This window comes from Meles meles, chromosome 4 (genome assembly GCF_922984935.1).
Source record: "Meles meles chromosome 4, mMelMel3.1 paternal haplotype, whole genome shotgun sequence".
NCBI lineage: Eukaryota > Metazoa > Chordata > Mammalia > Carnivora > Mustelidae > Meles > Meles meles.
In genome coordinates, this window is record NC_060069.1 from 155,829,846 (window position 1) to 155,850,413 (window position 20,568).

The window sequence follows — 20,568 nt, forward strand, 5'->3', positions numbered from 1 at the left end:
CTCTGTAACTCTACAGCCCCTCTTGGAACACGGTGATAAACGGACCGCTGTCCCCCTCCGTTTGGGTGTGTCGGGGGAGCCCCAGGTGAGAGGCGGAGCCACCCCGCCCACCTATGCAGGCCTTCCCGGGACCAGCCCCGCTGCGAGGGCGGTAGTTTGCTCCAGCAGCCGAGAGCGACGCCCACCGCCCGGAAGCTGTGGAGGACTAGGGACTAGAGCCCCGAGCCCCAAAGCCGTCGTCCAGGGCCCGCCCCCCGCGCTCTGAAGTACCGCCTCCTGATCCCGCCCCCTGGGTCAAAGACCCGCCTCCTGGTCCTGCCCCCGCGCCGAGGGTTCTCCCTTGATCCCGCCCCCGCGCGCTGAGAGCCCGCCCCCTTCCCCGCCCCGCGCGCCGAGGGCCCGCCCTGACCCCGCCCCGTCCGGCCCCACCCCGCCCCCCACGCCGAGGGCCCTCCTCACGATCCCGCCCCTCAGCCTGGGGCCGCGGCCGCTCGGGCTCGGGCGCGGCGCTTCCTACCCGGTGCCGGTTCCCGGCTGCGCCGCTGCGGCCGCTCGCTCTACCTGCCACGGCCCGGCCGGTTCCTCCGCGCCGCACGTGGGCGTGCCCGCCGACAAGGGACCCTGCTGTCGCGGGTAAGCCGGACCGGCGCCCTCGGCCGCTGGGCGAACGCCAGGGCAGCCGGGGCGTCTCCTCCCGCGGGCCCGGGAGCGACGAGGCGGCGCGGGCGTCCTCCCCAGGGTGCGCAGGGTTCGAGCGGCGCTGTGGGGGCGGTCCCGGGGCGAGGGGGGGCTCCCCGACCGCGGCCCGGGCCCGCGGCGTGCACTGCTGCAGTGCGGGGACGGCTCCGGCGAGGCCGCGCGTGGGCGTGGGCTCCGGCCCGGGACCCCCGAGGGGCAGCCCGAGGGCAGGGCGGGGTCCCCTCGGACCCCGCGGCAAAGGAAGTGCGGCCAAGTCCTCGCCCGCCCCGCGCGGCCTCGTGTCGGGCAGGTGGAGGTCAGGTGGGTCACCGCCCGCCCTCCCCTCCCCTCACCTCCGCCGGCCGACGACGGCCAGCCGCGCCTTTGTTTGCTTGTGCTGTCCTGGTCCCTGCGGGGGGCTAGGGACCGAAGCCTTTGTAAACCGAGGGCTTTCCTGTTAAGGGAAGACCCTAGAGTCTCCCAGACTGTCCCCAGGAGAAGGGATAGGAGCCGCAGTGCGCGCGCTCTCCCCGCCCGGTCGGGGAGTCTGCAGGATCGCCGCCTGCCGCGGGGTGGATGGACCTTTAGCAACTGCTGTTGGAGACTGTTGCCCGCAGGTGTTTCCTTAACCTGGGACAGTCGCTCTGTATTTGGAGAAACCTCTGTAGGGTTTTTTGGCAAGGCGATGGAGGCCTTCCCCTCCCCCCCAAGCCTGCTCTCCTTAGTGTCTGAAAATGTTCCCACTGCAATTTAATTACCACTCTGAAAGACCACATTCAAAGTAATGTGCCCCAGAGTTGATTAAACCAACGGCAGAAGAGTTTCCGTGCTTTTGATTCTGTCATTATCTAATGTTCTTGCTCGTGAGAGGGCGGCTGTTTGTGATTTTTCACTCTGTTTTCATCTAATTCACGTGATCCTTCATATAAACATCTTTACAATCGACTTCCTTCTGATCTGGCAGTTGATTTTTCGCCCAGACTTGTTTTTCTAAGAAATTTAGAATGGATGAGATGGAAGATTTCTTGCTGGCATTTTCCATTGTAAGGCGGGTGTATCGGCTCAAATATACTGGAGCAGCTATGATTACTCCTTTGTGTACGGAATTGTTAGTGGGCTGTGGAACTCTCTTAGTTCTACTCAGCTGAGTCTCTCACAGGAAGGGTATTCAGGATAGGTTGCAAGAGCATTTTCCGAAGAGCTATTTAGGGGCTGAACTGTTCATTTTACCTGTAGCATAATATAGTAAATAAAGGCTCTGTGCCCTTGTGCTAGCCTGAGCTGGAGTCCTAACTCTGCTGGTTGGTTTTGGAGGGTCCTGATGCCCAATATACCCCTCTTGAGCAGCCTCCAGGTAATACCCATGTCATAAGGTTCTTGTGTGTTGCATAAGATAAATGCATGCGTAATGATGGATTTACCAAGCCCACCCAGAACACTTGCCTAGTAGTATAGTATTGAATGCCCCATATTTTGAAATAAAGGAGCTTGCTTGAATTATTACTTATGAACTTCTCATCTGTGCTTTTAGTTAAACAAACAGTACTTTCTTCGTGTAGCCAACCATAACATTGAACTGCTCCAGTTACCTGCTCTGGCCTGGCCAATACCTTCCTTGCCATGCAGTGGTGCCTTTTTGCCACCCTAGCTCCTAATTACAAACTATCGCAGATGAAAGCTCTCTTTCTCTTGTTTTTTGTTTTTCAAGATTTATTTATTTATTTGAGAGAGAGAGAAAGCATGTGCAAGCAAGAGAGCTGCAGAGGTAGAGGGAGATTTCCTAACCTGGGAGTCCCTTATGGGGCTCGAGCCCAGACCCTGGGATCATGACCTGAGCAAAGACAGAGGCTCCATCCACCAACTGAGCCACCCAGGTGCCCCAAGGCTCTCTTCCTACTAACTAGCCGCCCAGACTTTGAGTCTGCGCTCTCCTCTGCTGGTACTTGGGCTTCCTCTGTCTTTTTTCCTTTTGCCGGTGAGAACTCAGGACGCCTTCTGTCATTGTGTGTGTCACCTGAAATTGAAATTATGTGTTTAGGTATTTCCTCTGTATTATGTTATGAACAATGAAAGTGGAACCCTGTGTTGTTTTTTTCCCCCATGTTTCTTTGCCCAGTGCTTAGACACTTAGACTGTGCATGGATTTTTGCAGTGGCTCAGAGATGTTGTAAATTATGGGCTATTTGGATGTACTAACATCTTACTGGGGAAGATAAATTGACATCTTTCATTGCCATCCTTTAATGTTTTTTTTTTTTTTAAAGATTTTATTTATTTATCTGACAGAGATCACAAGTAGGCAGAGAGAGGAAGGGAAGCAGGCTCCCTGCTGAGCAGAGAGCCCGATGTGGGGCTCAATCCCAGGACCCTGGGACCATGACCTGAGCCACAGGCAGAGGCTTTAACCCACTGAGCCACCCAGGCGCCCCATCCTTTAATATTTTTAAAAAGTGTGAAGACTAAGAGTGCCTGGGTGGCTCAGTTGGTTAAGCGACCAAATCTTGATTTTTGGCTCGGGTCACGATCTCAGGGTCGTGGGATGGAGCCCCAAGTCAGACACCGTGCTCAGTGCAGAGTCTGCTGGAGAATTCTCTCCTTCTCCCTCTGCCCCTCCTCCTGCTTGCACACATGCTCTCTGTCTCGCTCTAAAAATAAATAAATCTTTTTTAAAAGAAGTATAAAGGCTATTATTTCAGAAAAAGAGGCCTTCCCAAGAACCAGTGGGTAGTCTTATTGTGTACGATCTTATACATAGTACAGTATATTTTTCCAGAGAGCCGCAGCATGTGCAAAGGCTCTGTGATAGGCTGAATCAGTTTTAGGACAAGTGGAGTGCCTCGAAAGGAAAAGTAGTTGGAGCCTTGTAGGCCACGGGGTGGGGAAGTTTGGATTATTATAAGCGTAATGGGAAGAGTTCAAACATGGTGGGGATGTGCTGTGATTTATGTTTTAAGAGTCTTCTTGGACTGCTCTGTGAAAATGCACTGGAGAGGGGCGAGAGTGAAGGAGAACCAACAGAAGTGTCCGCAAGCTTGTAGGGGAAGCTTGCGCGGTGGTGTGGTGGAGATGGAGAGCAGTTGAGTCCACAGGGGTTTTAGAAGAAGAAAAGCAGGACTTGGGTTGAGTGAGGCAGGGGAAGAAAAGAAAGAGTCCAGGGTGATGTCAAATGTCCCAAGAATGGTGAGGAAAGAAAGACCGGAGAAGGAGCATTGAGCAGGTAGAATCAAGACTATAGGGTTTTTTAAAAAACAACTTTATTGAGGTGTAATTTTTTAAAAATATTTTTATTCATTAGGGAGAGAGAGGAGCATGAGCCAGTGGGGGAGGGGCAGAGTGAAGGTAGATGCTCAACTGACTGAGCCCCCCAGGCGCCCCCTGAGGTGTGATTTATAGACCATAAGTCTCTACATTGATTTCAATGTACAATTCAGTGATTTTTTAGTATATTTACGGATTTGTGCAACCATTGTCATAATTCAGCTTTAGCACATTTCCATTACCCCAGGAAGGTTCCTGTGTCCATTCGCAGTTCTTCCTTGTTACTCCTCCCTTCCCTAGGCAGCTGCTAATCTACTTGCCGTCTTTACAGATTCACCTGTTCTGGACATGTCATATGGATGGAATCATACAGTATGTGGCCTTTTGTGTGGCTTCTTCCGCTATGTTATGTATTGACCCAGGTTCACCCTTACTGTAGCATACATCAGTACTTCGGTCCTTGTATGGCTAGACCGTATTTTGTTGACGAAAGTTTGGGATGTACTGAGTTTGAGACACCTATGCCACATCTGGGCAAATGAGTCAAGTAGGCATTTGCGTGAATCTGGGTCTCAGAAGGGGAGATTTGGGCAGGCATTATAAATCCGTGGTCATTAGCAGAAAGATGGTATCTGTGAGTTGTAGGAATGGGGAGATGACCAAGAATAGAAAGAGGACAAAACTTGGTGCCAGGTAATAGCAATATTTGGAAACAGGATAGAGGAGGATTAGCCTGCAGAGGAGAAGGAACAGAGGAGAGGTGGAAACCAGCACAGGGCTGGCAGGGCCAGGGGAGGGTATGGGCTGAAAGGAGGCAGTTTTGGGAAGGAAGATATGGTCTGCTGCACAGTCCTAGGTAAAAAGTCCATTGACACTGGAAACTTGAAAGTTGTGGTGGCCTTGGGCAGATTGGAATGGGCCCAGAATGACCAGAAAGTGAAGTAGCAGATACCATGGGATTTTTAGAAATTCGCCATGGCCAATAAATGAAGGATTCAGGTCCAGTATATGTGCTGCCGAAGTGAGCACGAAAGATTGAGGTTTAAGGAACATGTTGTACCTACAGTTCAGTTTCTTTCATCTATGATGTTTGCCATTTTGCCTGATGAACATGCAGCTTGGGTAGCTAACTACAGCATTCTCAGTGTGTTTAATGATACCATGATATCATAAAATGATACCATTTTATTGTCTTTTCAGACTATGTACTATTGAAATATTAGCCTTGTATGTCAATTAGGATTGTGTTTGTGAGTAGCAGAAAACCTAATTGCAGTGGCTTAGATCAGCTCTTCTGTGCAGAAACCATCAAGTTCAGGGTTGACATGGTGCCTTCTTAAAGTCTTCTGTGGCCTCAGCTCTTCCATCTTTCCACTTATCCACAAAAGTCACACACCAAGGTTGGCTGTTTCCTCTTGCTTGCCACACGTGGCTTTACCTCCAACATCGAACCTTTGTTCCAGGCAGAAAGATGGGCAGGAGTAACGGGCAAGAGGCCCAGGTCAGAGGAGTCTACCTCCTTTCAAACTGCTTTCCTAGAGGCCCCACCACCAACTTCTAGTGACCCCCTCGTTGCCTAGAGCTGTGTGAGGCCCCCCAGCTGCAAGGGAGGTGGGGAGCTGTTAGCACTATCTTAAGCAAAATTCGGGTTCCCTTAGTATGGAAAAGGGGACAGGGAATTTCAGGGTAGGTGCCTGCCAATGCGTTGAGTAGATCTTAATCGGATAACGACTAAAGAAGGAGGGCAAGTCGGAGCCCCAAGGTGTCCCTTTTGAGAAAATGCCAAAGTACGGAACTTGGTGCCAGACCAAGGGAACCGTTGAACATTTCCATATCTTCTGGAATATTTCACAATTGTTATTGTTTGAATAAACTCCTAGGTTGACCTACAGATTTTTTTTTTTTGGTTAATGAAGGAATAAAAAAAGTCGACATAAGCATGCACTCATGTTGTGCTCATTGTCTCATGTAAATGACAGATATTTTCATGAAGTCAAATGAGTGCAGCATTCCGTGCTGTTCTTTGTTTCCTTTTGTCACATTGGAGATAAAAAGAGGAAATGGTTGCTGTTGGCGCTGGGATGAGACCATATCGGTCTTAGGCTTTATAATAGCTGCAGTGGTTCATACATAATGAATGCATCTAACCACAGGAAAAAAACAAAAGAATCCGTCAAAGAATATACAAGGGCAAGAAGAATAAAGTGGTGATTGCTTTGGCCTTGACGTCACCACCCCATGTCCAGGCTCTACACATGGAGGAGGCATGAAACTGTCAGCCCAGTGGCTGGTTGGCGGGGATTTGCGGGGGATTGGAGCTTAGTAACTGAACAGGCACCTGGTGGATTTCTGGCAACATTGATTCTTACATCCTTATTTTTTAAACTTTTTTCTTCCCTGTCAGATTTTCTTCTAGAATATTCCCAATCCTCTAACATAGTCTAGTTGTAAAGGATTGGATCACTAAAGAGGTTGCTCTGATTACTAGCACTGACCTGCTTTTCCTTAGCTTTTATAAATGCCCTACAGTAGGAAGGGCCACCTGCATTCAGAATTACCAGCAGGCAACAATATTTAGTGAGGTTGCTCTGATTACTAGCACTGACCTGCTTTTCCTTAGCTTTTATAAATGCCCTACAGTAGGAAGGGCCACCTGCATTCAGAATTACCAGCAGGCAACAATATTTAGTGAGCGGCTTTGTACTTTTCACTCCTAGAATTAATTTGGTCAGTTAAGAGGAATACTGGCATTTTTGCTGCTTTTCTGCTCTGTCCATTTGTCTCCATAAGAATCCAAGAGGACCGGAACTGTTTATCTTTTATCTACCACAGTGCCTGGCCCGGGAGCCTTGCTAAATATTTGAGTTGCATCGCTGAGTGTGTTTGTGCACGGGAGTGTTTGTGGACACGTGTCCTCGGTAGCTCTGGGCTGGGAAGGCTGTGTCCTTGAGTAGCTCCCTCATTTCTTTCTTGATTCGCTTTTAGATACTTTCTCTGCCGTGAGAATGTAAGATGGATCCAGAAGAGCAGGAACTCCTGAATGATTACAGATACAGAAATTACGCTTCGGTGATTGAAAAGGCTTTAAGAAATTTCGAGTCCTCAAGTGAATGGGCGGATCTCATATCTTCGCTGGGCAAGCTCAACAAGGTATGTGGGGTGTAGAATATTTAGATTGCCTGGAGGCGGGGGCACAGCTGTCTCTTTATTGTCTCAAGGAATTCTTTTTATTATTACACGACATGCTGATTATAACAATTAGAAAATGCTGATAAAATCTACCCGTAATTCTGTAATTCCAGTTGCCTGCTGTTAACCTGGTCAGTATACTTACCTCCTTCGATCTTTTTTTTTTTTTTCCCTGGGCTTAGAATTATACTGTAGAGATAGTCAATGGAATAGCTGAACGGTGTTTTTCTCCACTATATTTACGTCTAAATAAGATAAACTTTAAAATTGACCAGTCAGTTATTCAAAGATGAATTATCTTTTTTTTTTTTTTTTTTAAGATTTTCGTTATTTGAGAGAGAGAAAGTGGAGGGAGGTGCAGAGGCAGAGAGAGAGAGAGAACCCCAAGCAGACTCCACCACGGAGCTTGGAGCCCAACGCAGGGCTCTATCCCAGGACCCTGAGATCATGACCCGCTCCGAAACCAAGAGATGCTGAACCAGCTGCACCACCCAGGCTCCCCAAAGATGAATTACCTTTCGTGTACTACTTAGTGCTTAGGACTTTCATGGCTTTTCTTCTTTGGTCTACTTTTTTGGCCATTTGACTGCTGATCGGTAACTCATGGAAGACCAAGGGATGACCTATATATTGAAATCTGTCCAGAAATTGTGAGCATGTTTGAAAAGAGTCTGGTCTAGGAAGACCAAAACTGGTCCCGTGCATGCTTGACCTGGTGTTCTGTAGATGGGACCACTGAATGTTGCCATTCTGCCCAGGAGGACGACCTCGTAATGGCCAGTGTAGGTAGAAGAGGTTTGGGCTTGAAGACACTGTTCCCCGGGCTCTGTTGCTGCCTGGCCGGGGCTCCTGCCTAGAATATCTGACTTTGGAAGCCCAGTGCCATGTGGGACTTGGGAGATGCACATGCCTTCTTTTCAGATCTCCCCTCACGAGGTCACACACACTGGGGTCTTCTAATGAAGAGAAAAAATTTCTCCATTTATTTCCTCGGGAAGTGCGGGGAGGGCGTGAAGAAGGCTGGCAGTTATGAGAAACTGCGTGGTCTCCCACAGGTGTGTTTACCACATGCGAGCGTCATGGCTGGCCTGCCTGGGGTAGACGGAGGTGGGGAAACAGCACCTAAGAGCTTGAGACTCCTTTGGCTGTAGAGCTCAGGCATTTGCAAGCTGAAGAGAGCCGTCGCGTCTTGCGTGAAGGTGGATCTCTTTTTTAGGGGAAAGGGAGAAGTGCTGAAATGGGATTCAGCCACAATCAAGTTCTTCTGGGTGTTTCGGTATTTCATTTAGTACTTGACTCTCCTGGCATCTAAAAATAGCATAGTTACTTTGGGAGGGGGTGTGTTCGTTATTTTTGTTGTTGAGGTAAAATCCACAAAACCTAGAACTTGCCATTTAACCATTTCCGAGAGTATGGTCACGTGGCTTTTCCTGCATTTGCAATGTGGTGCGACCGTCACCACCATCTAGTTCCAGAACATTTTCACCAACCCAAAAGGAAACTCTCCCATCTTCCCCTGCCCAGGCCCTGGCAACCACAAATCGACTCTCTGTGTCTGGACATTTCATATACATGCACACATACAGTATCCTTCTGTGTCTGGCTTCTTTCACTTAGAGTGTTTCCTGGTTCCTCCATGTTGTGGCGTGTATCAGTGCTCCATCAGTTTTTACAGCTGAATAATACTCCGTTTTCTGGATACGCATTTTATTTATACAATCATCTGTTGACGGACATCTGGGTTTCGTTGTGACTAGTGCTGCTGTGAACATTTGTGTACAAGTTGGCGTACACCTGTCTACACAGCTTTGGGGTGTAGACCCAGAAGTGGAATTACAGAGTCACATGGTAATTCTGTGTTTAGCTTCTTGAGGAACCACCAGCCTGCTTTCTCAGAGGCTCCGCTGCTTCTCGTGCCACCAGCAATGAACGAGAGTTTCCATTTCTTCATAGCCTCACTGACGCTTCACAATTTTTTTTTTTTTTAAACCTTGATGATAGCTGTCGTGGTGCTGTCTCATTGTGGTTCTGATTTACATTCCCTTGTGACTAATAATTTGGGTATCTTTTCATAGGCTTATTGGCCATCTGTATATCTTCTTTGGAGAATTTCTGTTCAAATACTTTTGTCCATTTTTAAAACTGGGTTGTTTGTCTTTTTGTTGTTGATTTGTAAGAGTTCTCTACACATTCTGGATAGTAGGCCCTTACTGGATATATGGTTTGCAAATATTTGTTCCCCATTCTTAGGTTGTCTTTTTACATTTTTGATGGCACCCTTTATGCAAAAGTTTTAAATTTCTATTTCTGTTTCTGTTTCTTTTTTTTTCTTTAAGTAGGCTCCACGCCCAGTGTGGAGCCCAGAATGGGGCTTGAACTCATGATCCGGAGATCAACCTGAGCTGAGATAAAAGATGCTTAACTGGCTGAGCCATCCAGGCTCCAAAGAAGTTTTTAATTTTGATGGGGTCCCAAGCTACCTACTTTTTCTTCTGTTGCTTGTGCTTTTGGTGTCAGACCTAAGAAACCATTGCCGAATGCAAGATCATGAAGACTTGCCCCTATATTTTCTTCGGAGAGTTTTATAGTCTCAGCTCCTACATGCAGGTGTTTGAACCATTTTGAGCTAATATGTATGCATGGTGTGAAGTGAGGCTGTGAGTGTATCCTTTTGCAGGAAATCCAGTTGTCCCAGCACCATCTGTTGGAGAGCTTCTCTTCCCAAGGGCCTTGGAACCCCTGTTGAAAATCAGTTGGCCATAAGTAGATGGCTTTATTTCTGGACTTCCGTTTCTTTTCCATTGACCTATCTATCTATCCTTCAGCCAACCCCACACATTTTGATTATTGTAGTTTTTTTTTTTTTTTTTAAAGATTAATTTATTTACTTGACAGAGAGAAATTACAAGTAGGCAGAGAGGCAGGCAGAGAGAGAGGAGGAAGCAGGCTCCCCGCCAAGCAGAGAGCCCGACGCGGGACTCAATCCCAGGACCCTGAGATCATGACCCCGGCCGAAGGCAGAGGCTTTAACCCACTGAGCCACCCAGGTGCCCCAGATTATTGTAGTTTTATAATAAGTTTTGAAATGGGGAAATCACTTTGTTGTTCCAACTTTATTGTGCTGGATTGTTGTGGCTATTCTGGGTGCTTTGAAATTCCATATGCATTTTAGGATCCGCTTGTCAGTTTCTCCCAACAAGCCAAGTGGGATTTTCATAGGGATTGCGGTGACTCCGTGGATCACTTGGGAGAATATTGCTGTGTGAACAATATTGTCTTCCAAGTCCATGAACACTGGACATCTTCGATATATTTAGGAACATACACATTTTTAGCTATCTAAAATAATAAACTTGGTCATTGCAATTCTCAAGCCATGAGGTATTCTGTTAAGCCCATTTTCGATATGCCTGAAAAACTTCCTAAAATGTTTAATCATTTTAACCCACTTTTAAAAATGCAGGTTATCGGGCGTCTGGGTGCCTCCATCATTAAGCATCTGCCTTCAGCTCAGGTCATGATCCCAGGGTCCTGGGATCGAGCCCTGCATTGGGCTCCCTGCTCAGAGGGAAGCCTGCTTCTCCCTCTCCCACTCGCCCTGTTTGTGTTCCCTCTCTCGCTGTGTCTCTGTCAAATAATAAATAAAATCTTTTTAAAAAATGCTGGTTTTCAAGTACAGATGAGCTCTTCTTGGAGGAGCTTTAACAGCATTAGCTATTCGTGCATTCAGTAGCTGTGTGAGTCCCTACAGTGTGCTAGTACCGTCCGAGGCATAGGGGCACAGAAGAGAGCAAAAGCAACAAGCCCCTGCCCACATGGGGACCAGGGGAAAGCTGGAAGATAAAATATACAGGATGGTAGATAGCAGTGAAGGAAGGGGATGGTGAGTGTTGGGGATGCATACAAAGTGGGTCTTTATGGGAGACCTTGCTGACAAGGCACCCTTTGACCGAGTGGAGAGGCTCTGGTGTGTCTGAGGCCAGTGAGGTCACAAAGCAAGCAAGGGATGGGGAGAGTATAGCACACAAGGCCGTAGAGATAATGGGTACAGAGGGCATCCCATCTCATAGGTCCTTTAAAACTGGAGTCTGACAGTGGCCAGAGTCAGGGGCTGGGAGGTACCCTGGAGAGCAGCTGAGCTGGGAGCATGGCCTGGCTTCGTCCGCTAGAGCAGGTTCCAGCTTCTTGGTAGGGGGTAGAGAATGGGTGGGGTCAGGCAAGGCAGAAACACGGAGACCATTTAGGAGCTGTTGCGGTAGCATAGGTGGGCCAGTGGAGAAGGGCTTGGATTTTGAATATACTTTGAAGATATAACAATTTGTTCATGGATTGGACTTGGGATACAAGAGAAAAAGAGGAGTCAAGTAGGACTCATGGGTATTCTCCCAGAAGCCGCAAGACACAATGGGGAGGAAGCCCAGGGAGGACCCCGCTCCATGGGATGGGCAGGGAGACCAGAGGTTCACTTTGGGATAGGCTAGTCTGAGGTGTCTGGTCGATGTCCCCATCTGATATCTGTAGGCAGTTGGTTATGAGTGATATTGAATAAAAGTTTAAAAAGATAACTTTTAATTACGGTTGGTACCCAATTCTGTGTAATGGTACTACTATGTTTTCTGTCCTCGAGCTCCCTGTTTTCTGTTTCTATGTGTGATTAAGTGATGAATAAAAAAATTTGCAAGACATCAGTGGGATGAGGTGACGCTATCCATCTTTGCCTCAGCCCTGCCTGTGACAGCTGACGTGGCTAGAGAGCATACCACGTGCGAAGGACTTGATGCGCATTAGTTTATGATATAACGTATCTGGAGATTGGTCTCAGACTGGGCAACTTCTGCAAGATGAGAGCCAGCAAGTGCAGAGAGAGCTCAAACCCTGGCTGCCAAGCCCATGCTCTGGAGCTTTTTTCATGTTACTCTCTGTGTGGCTTACATATGGGGGCAGGGATACACCTTTCTGTTGTCAGGGGCACTGTCCTCATTATCCAAATGAAGCAGGTGCAGTGAATTACTAAAACTCATTTTACCGATGAAGGTTAACTAACTTGCCCGATGTCTCGTGGCTACTAAGTGGTTGTTATGGGTTGAATTGTGTCTTTCAAAAAAAATGTTTTTTTGTTTTTAAGATTTTATTTATTTATTTGACAGAGAGATCACAAGTAGGCACAGCCGCAGGTGGGGGGGGGGGTAGCTGACTCCTGCTGAGCAGACAGCCAGATCCGGGGCTTAATCCCAGGACCCTGAGATCATGACCCCAGCCGAAGGTAGACGCTTAACCCACTGAGCCACCCGGGCGCCGCACCCCCACAAATAAGTTGATATCCTAACCCCCAGTGTCTCAGAGTGTCCCTTATTTAGAGATTGGGTCTCTACAGAGCTCATCGAGTTAGAGTGAAATCGTCAGGGTGGGCCGTGCTGCACTCTGACTGGAGTCCTTCCGAAAGGGGGCAATCTGGACACAGACACAGACATGCATAGAGGGACAACGCCGTGTGAAGATGAAGGCAGACACCTGGCCGATGAGATAAGACTAGGAACACGAGAGATTGCCAGCACACGGCCGGAAGTAAGAAGAGCAGTCTGGAGCGAATTCCCCCTTGAGTCCTCAGAAGGAACCAGCCAGCTGACTCCTTGATCTCGGACTTCTGGCTTCCAGAACTGAGAGGCAACCGTTTCTGTTGTTTGTGCCGTCCGGCGTGTGGTGCCGTTTTACCACAGCCTGGTAGACTGATCCAGTGGTGAGACCAAGACATATTTAGCACCTTGGGGCTGGGGATACGACATTGAACACAATGTTCATAAGGCTTTGTTGGCAGAAGACAGACAATAAATATGTGATATGAGGTGCAGAACGCTGAGGAAGAATAAAGCAGGCCAGGGAGATAGGGTAGGGAGGAAGAAGGTGGGGTTTAGTTCAGACAGAGATGGCTCTGATAACGTGACATTTGAGATTTGAGCAGAGGCCTGGATGCAGTGAGCGAGCTGGCGGGGAGACCATCTGGGGCATGGGCCTGTGTCCAAGGTACGGTAGGGGGCAGGTGTGGCCCGGCTGGAGGGGTGATAGGAGAGGAGGGAGGAGAAGGGAGCCAGGGCAGGTCACACGCTCCTGTTCCGCAAGGGAGGACGGCAGCCTCCCTTACCTGCTGGAAGCATCCCTCTGGCTGATGCGTGGGCAGCGAGCCCGCGCGTGGAAGCTTGCCTCGGTGGCAGTGGACAGCGTGTGCAGCCAGGTCAGGGGTGCTGGGCCAGAGGATTTGGGAAGGTGCTGGATGGAGCAAGCCCAGTGTCAGTGTCCGCAGTTACTTCGCTCCTGGGAGACTCACAACTTCTGTGTTCAGGGAACCCGATGAGAGTTGATGTGAATAAGGAGGTTAAGGCCTCGGCAATGGTCAGATTTCTTAGGCTCCTACATGTACACAGAAATTCAAGTGAGTAAATTAGTGACGACTTAGTAAAAGATCTTTATACTGCAAATAGAAACAATACTGTAGGTTAATAGTAAGGTTAGGTCAAGATGCTTTTTAATTAAGGTAGGTGGTTGTTGGCTATAAAACATTAACCGTAGACAGAACAGAGGGCTCATCTAGCTCAACTCTTGGCAAATGAGAAAACTGAGCTCCAAGAAGTCTTGGTTTGTTAGACTATCTGAGTTCTAATTGTATCAGTTTTTAAACTTTCGGTATCATCTTCAGAATTTTATGTATTAGAGAAAAGTTTACTTTTTATGGCTTTCAGGTGTACAAATATGAATAGGGTAATTTTTTTAAAGATTTAAAAATTTTTTTTTTATTTTGACAGAGAGATCACAAGTAGGCAGAGAGGCAGGCAGGGCGGCGTGGAGAGGGGCCGGATGTAGGCTCCCTGCCTAGCAGAGAGCCTGATGCGGGGCTTGATCCCAGGACCCTGAGATCATGACCCAAGCCGAAGGCAGAAGCTTAACCCACTGAGCCACCCAGGCGCCCCTGAATAGGGTAATTTTTGCTTAATTGTTTATCTGAGACTTCAAGCCGTCACCTTCTGCTGATTATTTTTAGATAAGTTTTAATTAACAAGTATGTGTTGAGTCCTGATGATCCCAACCACTTGCCAAGCCTGGGTTACAACTTTGATTATGGAAACAGAGGATGGTAGAAATGAATAAGCTCTGTGCATTTAAAAACCTTGTCTTTGGGGCGCCTGGGTGGCTCGGTCAGTTAAGCATCTACCTTCAGCTCAGGTCATGATCCAAGCATCCTGAGATCGAGCCCCATGGGGGCTCCCTGCTCAGCCGGGAGCCTGCCTCTCCCTCTGCTCCTCCCCTCGCCTGTGCTCTTTCTCAAATAAATAAAATCTTTAAAAACAAAAAAACAAAACCTTATCTTTGAAACTCCTTTTTAAAAAAATGTCATAATGGTCTTAAATGAATCACCTTTTTTTGCTGCTGCTTTTTAGCACCCTGCTGTTTCATGAAATGACGAAAGCAGGTGACATGAATAGCAAGAGAAATAGGAGGTTCTGGGTATTGTTAGTTTCAGCTTCTCACGTCTTAGCACTTAAGGACACCACCTCCTTGTTAACGCAGAGCCTTCTCGTGGCATTTCAGAGTTAGCGCTGTGTTATTTCCGGAAGAATGGGCTGGAGATAGACCAGGTGAACTGTTCTGGTCTAAAGCTTCCGCTTCAGGACCCTTCTACATGAAAAGTTGATGAGGCTGAGCTGGATCCTCATGTTTACGTAGCCCTAATCAGCTACTTCTCTGTTAGGTAGTATTCAGATAAAGCCTTTTTATTCTGAGGTCTGTATTATTTGGCTAAGCTGTCAGCAAAATCCCACACACTGGGTGACTTAACAGAAATTAACTTCCACACAGTTCTGGAGGTTGGAAGTCCCAGATTAAGGTCCGGGCAGATTCTTCTGAGGCCTCTCACCTTGCCTTGTAGGTGGCCACCTTCTCCCTTTGCCCTCACGTGGTCTCTACTGTGCATGGCTGTGTCTTAATCTCCTCTTGAAAGGACATCAGTCATATGGGACATCACCTGTCACCTAGACTGTGACATTTTACCTTCATTGCCTTTCCAAAGGCCCAGCCTCCAAATACGGTCACATTGTAAGGTACTAGGGGTGAGGGTTTCAACACAGGAATTTGGGGGACACGATTTATCCTGTAACAGGGTCTGACAATGAAGTGCAGTTTGTCCCTCCCTGTACCAGTTTTTTCAAAAAGCTCATTTCTGATGGAATCCCAGATGGTTTTCCATCACACCCCTTATGGAACGGTAGAGCGTTACTTCTTTGATCTCATTTTCACTGCCCTGCGGCATCGTGAAGAACTTCACTTCTGGCACGTGTGGTGATTCGATGTGTGCCAACTTTCTCAGTCTGTGTGAACTGCTATAACAGAGGACCCCAGACCAGACGCAGAACAGCAGGCCTTCCTCGCTCACAGTTCTGGAGGCTGGGGGTCAGGATCTCGGCACCGGCAGATTCAGGGTCTTTGTGGGCTGCTTCCTGGATCACAGACGACCTTCCTTCCATTATGTCTTCACGTGGCTGAAGGGGCCAGGGAGCACTGCGAGGTCGCTTTTTTAATGGCACTAATCCCAATCCTGAGGGCTTCACCCTTATGACCCAGTTACCACCCCACCCCACTTCCCAGTTCCATCATACTGCAGGACACAGACATTCAGCCCATAACACCGATGATTCATGTCCCATCTGACTTTACCTCGCAAGCTCTACACCAGCTTTCTTGTAGGGGCTTTGTTGTGGGGCATCTTTGGGGGGGGGTGTTGTCCTCCCAGTTGGCCTTTCCCATGTGCCTCTCTGTGTCCTCCTCCCCAGCCTCTTCCTCTTTCTATTGAGATGTGGTTAATTTTATTTATTTATTCATTGAGATGTAGTTTTTTTTTTTAAGATTTTATTTTATTTAACAGACAGAGATCACAAGTAGGCAAAGAGGCAGAGAGAGAGGAGGAAGCTGGGTCTCCGCCGAGCAGAGAGCCGGATGTGGGGCTCGATCCCAGGACCCTGGGACCACTACCTGAGCCGAAGGCAGAGGCCTTAACCCACTGAGCCACCCAGGTGCCCCGAGATGTAGTTTAAATCACCACTCCTGATCCCCCTGGACCAGACTCCCTCTAGCCGGTGATGTGGGGCAGGACCTGAGCCCCTCTCAGCCTTCATTGTTTATAAATTGTGGCTCTGAGCCTATGTGACACCTGGTTCCTTCTTGTCACCTTACTGTGAGGGGCCACCTGTGAGAGTGTGGTACCTCAGTTTGGGGCAGTTGTTTTAGTCATTTTCCAGCCATCTGCTGCTGCCTGTGGCAGTGACCCCGAGGATAGAAGCGGTCAGATTAGTGCGATGTGAGGGTCATTCTGGAAAGATGTGGCCTGAATGCCTTCTGGAAAGAGACCAGATTGGAAGGTTGTCTGTGGCAATTACTGATTCTTCATGCGTCAGTAAAAAGAACTGGTTCTTGCAGGGCAGTGGTAAGCACCAGGCCCGTTTGCTTCTGGCAGTGTGCTGATATTCTTGGCACTGGGAGTTAGCAGACGTAGCTAATAGAATGTCAGGTGGAACTCCCCGTCCTACTGTGGCAGGGGCTGTCAAGTCCTTTGCTGCTGTTCTATCCTCCTCCTTTTGGTAGGTGATGCGTTAGGGCTCAGGTGGCATTATTGCTTCTTGCCCTGTCCCACGTTTTCCGGAGGGAGCTGAGAATTGGCAAGGGTGTTGCTGATTCGGGCTGGTGGGAGCTGCCTCACTCTAAGCTGCGCAAACCTTTCTGCGTAAGGCTGACATGGTCCTTGAAAGAACATTTCTCTGCTGAAATCAGGAGACTGGTATGCTTTCAGTAATTTATAGTGAGGGTAATGTATATATTTTACATGTGAACAGAGGACATTTTTGCTGAACTTTGAGATCTGCTGGAGGGGTGGAAATAGTCCAGATTTGGGCAGGTGAGTTGTTCTACCGGGAATCTAATAGCAAAAGCTCATCCAGCGGAAGAAAAAGCTCGTCCAGCAGAATCGAGTTTATGGATAACGAAAGAGTTTGTTCTCTGCTTACGTTTTATAAGGTCTGTCCAGAAAGTTATGGAACTAGAAATTTCACGTCAGGCCATGCTAAGGAAGGTGCTATGGACTGAATTATGTCTCCCCCAACCTCACCAAACTCGTATGTTAGAGGCCTAAGCCTTAGTGTGCCTGTATCTGGAGATACATCTTCAGGAAGTAATTAAGATTGAAGGAGGGGTGGGGCCCTAACCCAGTAGATTGGTGGCCTTATAAAAAAGAGGGAGACAGGGAGAGATGTCTCTCCGTCATGTCTGAGCACACAGCAAGAAAGAAGGTGGCCATCCACAAACCAGGCAGAGAACCGAGTTCGTTAGCCCCTTGATCTTGGACTTCTAGCCTCCCGAGCGATAAGAAATAAATTCTGATGTCTGAGCCACCTAGTCCGTGACATTTTGTTACAACAGCTCCAGCAAACTAATACAGAAGGAATTAAGTTAAACTTCGCTATTTTTCAAAAAGGACAGCTGATTGAATGTGAATGCCTGTATTCAAGCTTGTATGTGAGCTGAATATAGGCATTCTGATTTATTTCTCTTTTTAAAATTTTATTTATTTATTTATTTAAACATATAATGTGTTATTTGCTTCAGGGGTACAGGTCTGATTCATCAGTCTTAACACAATTCATAGCACTCACAATAGCACATACCCTCCCCAGCGTCCATCACCCAGCCACCCCGTTTATCTTTTTTAAATGGTCTTTTCATTTTTTTTTTAAACAGCTTTGCTGACATGCAGTAAACTACATATACTTAAAGTGTGTAATTTGATGAGTTTTGATGTTAGCATATACCTGTGAAACCAACACCCCTCGAAGATAATGGGCATGTGTCTGTCACCCCCAGAAGTTCCCTCCCTCCCTCTCTGCCCCCATCTCCAGGCAGCCTCTGACAGCCGCTGATCTGCTAGTTTGCATTTTCTAAAATTTTATATAAACAGAATCCTGCGGTATCTACCCTTTACTTCCTGGTCTGGCATCTGTCCCTCGGCAACACCAGTTGGAGAGTCAGCCAGGCTGTTGTGTAGACAGGTAGTTCATTCCTTTTTACTGCTGAGTAGGAAGCCATGGATGTATACCACTTACTTGTCCATTTTCCTATTAATGGACATTTTGGGTTGCTTCCAGTAGATAGACTTCTTAAAAAACTGGCAAATCGTTTTCCAAAGTGGTTGTCATTTTATACCCTCCAGCAGTGTACGGGAACTCTAGTTATCCCATATTCATGCCAGCATTCAGCTTGTGCAGTCTCTATTTTAGCCATTTTAGTGGCTTTTGCATTTCCCTTTTAAATGACTACAGATTAGAGGGGTGCTTGGGTGGCTCAGTGGGTTAAGCGTTAGACTTTGGCTCAGGTCACGATCCTAGAGTCCTGGGATCAAACCCCACATTGGGCTCCCTGCTCAGCGGGGATCCTGCTTCTCCCTCTCCCTCTTCGACTCTCGGTACATTCTGTATATGTATTTTGCTGCTGTGAATAGGTTTATTTCCCACTCTGTGTTTGAACTTGTTGCTGATGTGGACAAAACGATTAATTTACAGAGTTTGGAAACTAGCCATCTTTGTGAATTTATTTCTAAGTTTTTTTTCAGCTCATGGTTTTGAGTTCTGTGGCTAGACAAGCATATGTATCATCAGTCAATACTGAATTTGTGTGGGTTTTTTTCCCTGGTATTTTGCTAGCATTTTCTGGAATGGTGTTAAATAATGATGATACTTGCAGTGTATTAGTTACAGTAAAGTCAGCTGCTATAACAAAGCCGTCCACAAACTCGGGGCCACCAATAAAGTAGGAGTTGCTCGCTCCTCTGTCAGTTCAGCCTGGTGTTCCAGATTGGGCAGCTCCCTTCCTCATGGTTATTCTGGAGACTCAAGCCTGGGACTTTGCCATTTTTAACACATGGCTTCCAGAGTTGCTCTGTTCGCTGCCGTTCTGTTCCACAAGAAGCGGGGAGAGCATATAGGAGCGTGCGTACATTTTAATGGCACACATTTCCTCCACGCATGTCTTCAAGGGAGAAGAATATTCTGTGGCAGAGCAGCCAGGGCCCAGCCCCCACCTCTACCACAGGGGCAGGGATCGCGATTCGGGTGGACGTTGCAGTCCCTTCCCCCACGTGGTGTGCACTGATTCTTAATGGGGGGCCCCTCCTGTCTCATGATTTTCTCAGCCCTGCAGGCCCATTGGAATGCTGTCCCCGAGACATCGGTTTAGTCTTTATTTACTTTTTTTTTTTTAAAGATTTTATTTATTTATTTTGACAGACAGAGATCACAAGTAGGCAGAGAGGCAGGCAGAGAGAGAAGGGGAAGCAGGCTCCCTGCTGAGCAGAGAGCCCGATTTTATTTACTAACTTAACGACTTCTTACCTTTATATGGCCAGAAGTATGCCATTTCATTACCTGATCAGTCCGTAGATTGTTGAATTGTTTTTCTCAGAGCCACACGTTTCGGCCTTAACATTTTATTCACGTGCTTTTGGTGGTGATGTTACTCAAACTGATTCTCCCAGCGCCTGAGATGGGCCTTGGAAGTAAATCTGCTGGAAGGTACGATAATGCAGACGTTGTGGGATGAAAGAAGGCGAGAGCCCTCAGGGTCACATTCAGGCTCACCACTTACTTCTGAGATTGAGACGCACGTGCTGGTTGTCCACCCCACTGTTCACCCTCTGCCTTCTCAGTTATGTCTTAGGGATCAGGTGGTAAAGCACCGCATCGGGGAGCGCCCATCTCCCAGCCTCAGCAGTAAATGTTACTGTTCTCAGACTTCTACCCAGGAATTCTGTTTTCCTTGGCAGGGACTGACTCAGGCGTGGGCATGTGACCTTCCCTGACCTATGAGATGTGGCCAGCTGGCTTCTGGAAAGGGCTTCCTCTAATACAGAGAGACAGGAAACGAACCAACGCTTGACTTTTTTGTTCCTCTATTTAATCACGGGAGCATGTAATGCCTGGCGGGCGGCAGACGTCTGAGGCCACAGCAGGAAAAGGCCAAGGATAAGTCAGCTCACCATGAGGAGCATGTAAGCACACAAAGGCTTGTCCTTTTAGGATGTCACTGAGCCCTTGAATCAGTGAGATACAGGACTGTGCTCCCCAACACCAGTTGCTTGGCCTCGGCACTGTTGACCTTCAGTGATGGGGCAGGAATTCTGTCCTCTGCGTTCTAGGATGTTTATCCGCCTCTTGGCCTTTGTCTGCTATATGCCAGTAGCACGTCCTACCCCCAGCCCCCACTGTAACGGCCAGAAGTGCCTCCAGACATTGTCCAGTGTCCCCCAGAGGCAGAGCTGCCACAGTCTGAGAACCACTGCTCTACACTTTGGGCTGTGAGGTGATACGTTTCTTCATTTCGATTTGTGTAGTTGGGTGTGCTGTGCTTTACCGC

The 20,568-nt window shown here is 47.9% G+C and overlaps 1 protein-coding gene across 4 annotated transcripts in view; it reads left to right on the forward strand.

The window, feature by feature from the left end:
- The first annotated feature begins 483 nt into the window (after positions 1-483).
- Positions 484-20,568, forward strand: part of DOP1B (DOP1 leucine zipper like protein B) — a 103,313-nt gene continuing 83,228 nt past the window's right edge. For all 4 annotated transcript variants that reach the window (XR_006818001.1, XM_046001951.1, XM_046001949.1 and 1 more), the window contains exons 1-2: positions 484-633; positions 6,922-7,086. Coding sequence is in view for 3 of the 4 variants with exons in the window: in XM_046001951.1 (XP_045857907.1) it covers positions 6,949-7,086 (138 nt within the window). In the remaining variant the exon portion in view is untranslated. The remainder of the gene's footprint in view (positions 634-6,921; positions 7,087-20,568) is intronic.